The sequence below is a fragment of the Coffea arabica genome, chromosome 11c (genome assembly GCF_036785885.1).
Source record: "Coffea arabica cultivar ET-39 chromosome 11c, Coffea Arabica ET-39 HiFi, whole genome shotgun sequence".
Classification (NCBI taxonomy): Eukaryota; Viridiplantae; Streptophyta; class Magnoliopsida; order Gentianales; family Rubiaceae; genus Coffea; species Coffea arabica.
In genome coordinates this window covers 39362207-39370476 of record NC_092330.1, presented here as the reverse complement: position 1 = coordinate 39370476, position 8270 = coordinate 39362207, and the positions used below count along the sequence as shown (strand labels likewise).

Here is an 8270-nt window from a genome sequence, read left to right as displayed (position 1 = left end):
CAATTATCTTTCTATATCACATATATCAAGTCGTTACAATCCATTTTTTCTATAAACTGCTAAAAATGTAAACATTATTTTGAAGCTTTATCCTTCTACAAAACATTTCGAACTTTTAGGCAACTTTTGGAGTGAAAGAAAGGGAAAGAAATAAAAAGAAAAGATGCTTTATTCATTATTATCGAAATTATCACGCAACTCTCAAAAAAGAAAAAAATAGAAAAAAAAAAATTACTTGTTTTCTTCTTCCCCACTGCTGCCCAGTTCTCCCTACCCATCCATTTTTCCATTTCAGAACACCTTTGCGTTGCTCCTCCATTCTTCCTTCTTTTCTCTCTCTTCATTCAATTCCCAATTTCTCCATCTTCTTCCCAACAACCTTTTTCGACCTGGTGTCTCTTCACCTCTTCATCATCTACCTATTCCCCCACGCACAGACACACACCGCATATATACACACAACTACGTATATATCCAAGGGGATTCCCCGGCCCTGCGATTTTGATCTATTTCAACATTGCTAGGGTTTTATTCAAATTCGTCGACCTCCAAAATCGTTCCTAAAGTTATCAATTTCTGGCCTTTCTTGGATTTATTTCCTTAAATTTGATATTTTGATAGATAAAGCCTTGAGTGTTATCATCTAGAGATAATCATAGTTTTTCCGAGGTAGATTAAGGTGTAAAGATACTGATAGGGTTTAAAGGAGGGGGTGAAGCGCGAAATTTTAGTTTTTTGTTAGGGTTTTGTATTGTAGAGGATGTTGGGGGCTGGATTGCAATTTAATAGGAGTAGAAATGGAGAAGATCGGTTTTATAGTGCGAGGGCTCGCCGGAGTCGGAATCAGAGTCAGAATCAAGATAATTTGAGGAGAGCTCAGAGTGATGTTACGGTTAGCCATTCTCCACAGTTGCCGGAGGCTGAGAGTCCTGCCGGAGCCACCGGAGAGGAGAAATCAGTAGCCGTGGAGGTGTCCAAAAAGGTGGCATTGAGGCCTTCGTGTAATTTGGAACGGTTTTTGCTGTCAATCACTCCTTCTGTTGCCGCTCAATATCTCTCTAAGGTTTTGCATCTTAATAATTCCAAGTTAATTTAAGGCTATTTGACTAATAGTCTATTTGGATTCTTGAGTGTCGTTTTAACTATTGTGTGCCATAATTTCTGATTTTTTTTTGGTTTGCCAGGAATGGTATTAGTTAAATCAATGACTCGATGGTTTAGATGGGTTTATACTTTATTATATTTGATTTCTAATTGAATGGCTTTTAATTGGCCAAAATTAAGAACATATATGGTTTTGTGTTTGAAATAAAGATTTACGATTTCAAATTAGATGTTTGAGCTGAAATAGAAGTATACCAAAGTGCATTTATAAATACCTAATACTTTACCAATCAAACGGAAAACTTGTAGCCATCATTTTTCAGGGATAGTAAAATAAGCTTACATTTCCAATTATCTGTCAATTCTTCCAATTTTTTTAAAATATAATTTATTTTTGCGTCACTATTGTTCAAATGGATTCTTATTTGATATTTATGTGTATTGTTGAACTCTTGTATCTAGCATGATTCTGGTTATGGGGTTATACCTCTTTATGGGTTTTTAATTGGAGTTGTGGTAATTGCAGACGACAATGAGGGGACGGAGGACGTGTGACGTGGAATTCCAGCCTTACTTTGTGCTTGGTGATTTATGGGACTCTTTCAGGGAATGGAGTGCATATGGTGCTGGAGTACCGTTGATATTAAATGACAGTGATGGTGTGGTGCAGTACTATGTTCCCTATCTATCTGGCATTCAATTATATGGCGACTCGTCTAGATCTTTGGCCAAATCAAGGTATTTAACCCAAAGACAAAAGATTGCTTTAGTTATGAGTAATTTCTGTTCGTTCGACGGTTGTGATGTGGAAACTTTGCTGTGATTGATTTTGATTGTCGGTTCTAAGCCATTCTTGGGATTGATACAGAAACAGGCTGAAAAATGGTTTATGATGGAGTTATTGCTTGATAATTCATTTCTACTGTGTGTCAAGGAGCTTTATTTTGGGGACTGGACGTATGTACATTAATATATTTTATCTGATATTTGAGCTACAGCTTTTGTTTTGAGACAATGGCAGTCCATGTTGCTTTGTCTTGCTCTGTGTATACCTGCAGGGCTGGCCTCTTTCATCTCAGATAAACCTCACTCCTCTCTCTTTTGTGCCTCAAGATATTGTTGACCTCTAGGATGTTAAGTGACTTAATGCTTTTGATAGTATAACTATAGTTGCTGTAAGAATGACTTTTAAATTTGGAACAAGTCTGGCTAGTTCAGATTTTTGAAGGTTAGACCTTCTCTTATGATCCATGGATTGGTTTCTTTTGATTTAAGGTGGAGTACAATTACAAATTGTGTTATTTAGAATGTCATAGTTTACTAAGAAGTAAGCACATGCTCCTGTGCCCTTTTGAATTCACTACAAAACAAAACCAATATAATTGGGATATGATGATTATTGAAGGATTATCTACCTGTATTCTTTTGACTCTGTGTCTTTTTCTTGCTAATGTAACAGTTTTTAATGCCCATCTGTTGTTTACTTGTGCAATAGGCAACTCAGTGAAGACAGTGATGGTGACTATTTTAGGGATTCATGTAGTGATGGAAGTAGTGACTATGAACATGAGAGAGGTTGCATTAATTATTCACAGCAGCAAAGGAACTACAGTGGCCAGGCAATTAATGGCCCTCCTAGAATTGATCAGTTGTCTTTGAGAGACAATCAACTGTCCTTTCAAGAAGGCTTTTCCAGTGATGAAAGTGAGTCTGGGAGTTCTCAAGGATCCTTGTTGTTTGAGTATTTTGAGCGTGACCAACCGTATGGTCGGGAGCCTTTAGCAGACAAGGTCTGTCTTCTCCTCCCCTAAAAAAGTGGCTTATTTGATCGTATATTGGCTCCTCTTATTTGGGTCCATGTTTTATGATGATGTAGATATCACAGCTTGCTCTTCGCTTCCCTGAATTGAAGACGTTAAGAAGCTGTGATCTACTCTCTTCTAGTTGGATTTCTGTGGCCTGGTATGGTTGTGGTATTTTTGTGTTCAGTTCTTGGCACATCAACTTGTGGAGTGATGCATGAAGTTCTGACTTGTAAAGTTTGCATACTGTTTTAGGTATCCAATATACAGGATACCCATGGGGCCAACTCTTCGAGATTTGGATGCTTGCTTTCTGACATTCCATTCTCTTCATACATCTGTGACAGGTCGCTGAACTTTTATAGTTTTGCTTTGTTATCTGTACATGTGAAAATTTGAAACTTAAATTTTGACTAGTCGTGCTTGAATATTAGTATACAATCTATGGCATGGACCATAGAATATTGTACGTGTTTTAAGTGACACTATTTTTAGACTATAGTCAACCAAGAAGCTAAACTGTCTCTGATTTTTGTTGTGTTGTTTTTTTTAGTTTATGACCTTTAGATCTCCTGTGGACTCCCTGCAGGGTCTCAAATTGTGCCTGCTCCAATCCTCACGTATCCTGGCGAAATGGATGGCGTTCCCAAGATTTCGTTACCTGTTTTTGGTCTTGCTCACTACAAGTTTAAAGCACCATTATGGATCCGCAATGGGGGATCTGAACGCCAATTGTTGAACAAACTCCTACAGGATGCCGAAAATTGGGTGTCAATGCTTCAAGTCAATCATCCTGATTTCCTTTTCTTCCACCGGAGGTGAAATCAAGAGATTGCTACCCTTTGGTTTTAAATTTTACATTCCAAAGGGGAAAATGGAATTCAGCTTCGGCTTATTTTTAGGCCAATTATGAATTTCTTGGAATAAAGTTAGAGGGTTTTCTCCAGCTTCTTACTGTAGCATTTACAAGTATTGAAAAGGAGAAAAAGACAAGAAAAAGGAGGAAAAAAGGGAAAAACAGTGAGAAGAATATGAAATTTAGAGTAGATGAAATAGAATAAAAAAAAAGAAAAAGAAAGATCAAGAACACTACATAATGGTTGGTTGAGATGTAGAATAAAACTGAGACATTAAAGTAAGTGGGAGGACGGGATGAATAGAAGTTAGCAAAGTTGTAGTCAGGAAGAGAGCTGAAGTGGGACTGCAAGCTGGTTGGCCTGGTCAGATGCATGAGCAAATTTTGTCGTCCCTTTTGGTTTTCATCTTAAGGGTTTTGAAAGTGCAGACTCCTTCATTCTCCTGGGCAGACGATATATAATGTTAATGCTTTTTATCCTTTCAGGGGATTTTGATAGTTAAAAGTGTAATGATCTTAAAGTTTAGCTACCCCATCCTGTGTACATGAATATCTTGCTTCACTGTACTGTTTAAGTAGTAGATTAATGAATTGATGTTTAGATATCCCGTTATTTTAGTCTTTTTTAGATTTACACATGGTTTGGAAATTTGGTTTTGCTTTTACCACATTACTGGCTGTTTGTTGCTTGATAAATATGAAGCCTAAACTGTCACTTACTTTTGCTCTTATGGGAGATGTGATCTGGCTGAATGCCATACTTTTAGATGTTCAACTCTTGCTTGTTGATTGACTGTTGCTTTGGCTGCGATAAAAACCACTTGGTGTCCCAATCCCCTCGGATGTATTGGAGGGACGTTCTGTGTTTGTCTACCTGTTTTATATGGTAGTCGTCCTTAAAAGTGTAGTTGAAGTCTTGATAATTTGTTGAAGAAGAGTTTTAGTTGTATAAGGGCGATATAATTTTATTAACATCAATGCCTGGCAATGGCTGCTAGATGAAAGAGTCATGTAGAAATGGTGATTATAAGTTGTCACAAGTGTGTTGTCAAGAAGCAAACTTTCTCTTACTAATTGAAGAATCTGGCGGAAAAATTGTGCAAGAAGAGCTCGTCTGGCAGGAATATCGTTACTCTGGGGAATGTCAGAGGCGTAGCGTGATACATTTGAGGTCTACATTGTGGGGGTGTTTCGTTAGGTTCCTCACATACTTTCTTATGTTGTTATCAGATTTTCTGAAAGCTGACATGCTTAAGATTAGCTTATGACTTAAAAATAATGTTCTGCTGTTGAAGCTGAAGTGCAATGCGTTCTATTCAATGGCCGGTCCGCCACTTGAAACGGAGCTATTGTTTTGTTCTGGGTTCCGTGGCCCGAGGAGCTGGCTGTTAGAGATGGCAGCTCCGATTAAAGACTCAAAAGGTGAATCACATTGGAAGTTTGCTTGACCGTAGGTGCTGAAATAAATCAAATCGGGAATAATCATTGTTCAGGTATGGTTTGGAGCTAAACTTTTGGACTTTCAAGGATTCACATAGATAATTTCATTGGCCTCCCTTAAGATTTGTAAAATTACACCTATGTTCCTTTGTAGAATTGTGGTTCAATTACTTACGTCACGTGGGAGGAAATTATTCATATCTTATGTCTTATAGAAACTAATATCTAATGATTGAACCACATAGATAATTTCATTGGCCTCCCTTGAGATTTGTAAAATTACACCTATGTTCCTTTGTAGAATTGTGGTTCAATTACTTACGTCACGTGGGAGGAAATTATTCATATCTTATGTCTTATAGAAACTAATATCTAACGATTGAAAAATCAGAGCACCAATTAATTATTAATAACTAATTAACGAAAATAACTATTGGAAATTTCTTTAATGATGAACGGTGACTTGTAATTATAACATAAGGTCAATTGATATATCAAATGGCGTTATTTTGTAATCGATAAAAATTGATAATGATTAGAAACCAGTTGTACACAATGTGAGAAGAAGGACCTTGGTAAAGAAAAAACAAATGGCAAAAGAAGATTGTTCATGAGAAAATTTTTTTAGAAGCTCTTAAATCTGGAATAGTTGTAAAGTAATTTCATGGAAGTAAAGGAGAAAAAAAGGATTATGTTAAAGCTCTTAAATCATTTAAGGTATTATGTTACATTAACATTAATTTTAACTGTCATTATTGAGTATAAGATACTAAATTTATTAAACTTTTATATTCGTGTTGGTATTGTACGCACTAATGTAGAGAAATTATGACATGAATTGTTGTTATCTTTTCATTAGGTGACGTATTATATGTCAATATCATAGTGATTAATGTTTCCATACAAATTTGATGAATTATTTGGAAGTATAATACCAAAAAGGTTTATAAATTTTACAGTTATTTAGAAAAGACCATTTTGGGATGATATATATATATATATATATATATATATATATATATATATATATATATATATATATATTATTGGTGGAGAAACCGTTCATATTTCTCTGGGAGGTTCATCATATATATATATACTAGGAGGATAGCGCAGTGTAATTTTTAGGTTCGACCAAAAATACCCAATTATTTAAATTTACATATTAAGTATGAAAAGTTACGTAAAGGTATACTAATATCTTAGTGATTTTGTAATTTAATTAAGCAGCGAAAATAAGCAATTTGTTGAGAAAACACAAGACAATATAATAAGAAGATTATTGAGATCATTATGGTGTTCCTTGTTTCTACATACAATGTAAGATGTTCCTTGTTTCTGCATAAAATGTGAGATGCAACTTGTTTTTGCAAACAATGAAAATCGAACAAACAAAAAAGACATATAATCGAGGTGGAGCAAAATTTTTTGAACAAAGATCTAAAATTGATACAGAGTTGAGACCAAACATAGTTCAACCTCTGCCACAAAAGTTGTGTAACAGTCCCACCTTCCCCTAAGGCGTACCAAAGGGGTTAGCGAACTGCCTGCCCAACTCTCGCCAGAACTACCAAGACGGTAAAACACACTAAAACGTTTGGAATATGTATATTAGTGCTCCTAAACGATTCAATAATCACAAAACGGAAAACAAAAAAAACCCGCAACTGAAAATGAATAGTAACTGCCACGTCACCATCCGGCCGGTACCCAATCGAATACAGATAACGCTATATAACCCCAAGGAATGAACATTCCAATTCAAATATAATACATGAACATGATTAAACCGTTTTATATACATACGTTTGTAATTTACAAAACAAAAGGGAAATATTTGGATCAAAATACATTTAGAATTTTCAACTCCCGAGGAGCTATACAAAGAGTATTTATACTAGCTCAATTCATTCTTCAAAATGATCATCGGTCCAAAGGATGGTTCCTTATAAGGAAAACAAAGGTAATGGGGGTGAGCTTACGCTTGTGAGGTACCGACAAGACACACCAGGATAAGCATAATTAGGCAAGAAACACATAAGAAATTTCATCACATAACTAAGTTAAAAAGATACGGTCGGCTCTCAAGAGCCACTTTCCACTTGCCGTACTTGATCTCAAACCCGTCGACACTCCGTCAACGTTTGGAGTAAAGAACAAGACCGTAAATCCCACTTTACACCACATTCCTTCCACCAAACATTCCCCTTATCGGGTTCGAACACCTTACAGTAACAGAAAGGTAATACTCGAGTATACCACAGGGTCGAGGAGTTAACATTCCACTCGACTAACAGTCACTCATGGTTCATTATCGAACTGACCAAACCCTTGCCGGCTCGACCCGAATAACGACCAATGAGGTAAGAGCTCAGATATCACAATAAAGTCGTTGGATTCGACCCTCCAATCGACATTAAATCATGCACAAGTACAGTTTCACAGTAATACAGTAGCAGTCATACAAGTAAGAGAACAAGAGCGGTGAAGTACACATTCGTCTCATTCAGGTCAACCAAGTTCATAGAATCAAGTATAAACAATCATTTAAACATTAAACCATACAAGGTACACTCACCAAGTCAAACAAACAATTTCACAAGTTTTCGCCCGACGTAAGTTTCGATTCACTGGCACGCCCTATAACAATTAAGAAAGTACAATTGAGACTCGGACACGAGTCGAATACCTCTTAAATGAACTATTACGGCAAAACCAAATATAGCTTGGAAGGGAAAATACATAACATTTAGAGCTAAAAGTAGAAACAAACCCCAAAATCTTTCATTTCTATCCAACCTCAACCTAAACTCATAAGAATCCAACATCCTCAACATTTGGACAACATTTCCCCTAAAATTTCAGATTTTCTATCATACAAACAACCCTTGAAATTCATCCAAAGTAACCACAAGCACACAAACAATTCATAAGCCATTCAACACATTTCATTAGGGTCACAATACCCCTCAATTATAGCCAATTAGAAGCTCAATAACCAACCATAAGAAAGCCCTAATTAGTAGCCCTAAATCTGAAATTTTCCGCACAAGCGGAAATTTTTCGCA

The 8270-nt window shown here is 36.2% G+C and overlaps 1 protein-coding gene across 1 annotated transcript; it reads left to right on the top strand.

Moving 5' to 3' along the window:
- The first annotated feature begins 272 nt into the window (after positions 1–272).
- On the top strand, positions 273–4367 carry LOC113716840 (uncharacterized). The gene is made up of 6 exons (XM_027241336.2): positions 273–1063; positions 1631–1842; positions 2600–2894; positions 2981–3066; positions 3162–3253; positions 3496–4367. Exons 1-6 carry the CDS (start codon positions 761–763, stop codon positions 3726–3728), a joined length of 1221 nt encoding a protein of 406 aa, XP_027097137.2. The 5' UTR covers positions 273–760; the 3' UTR covers positions 3729–4367.
- Positions 4368–8270: the final 3903 nt, after the last annotated feature.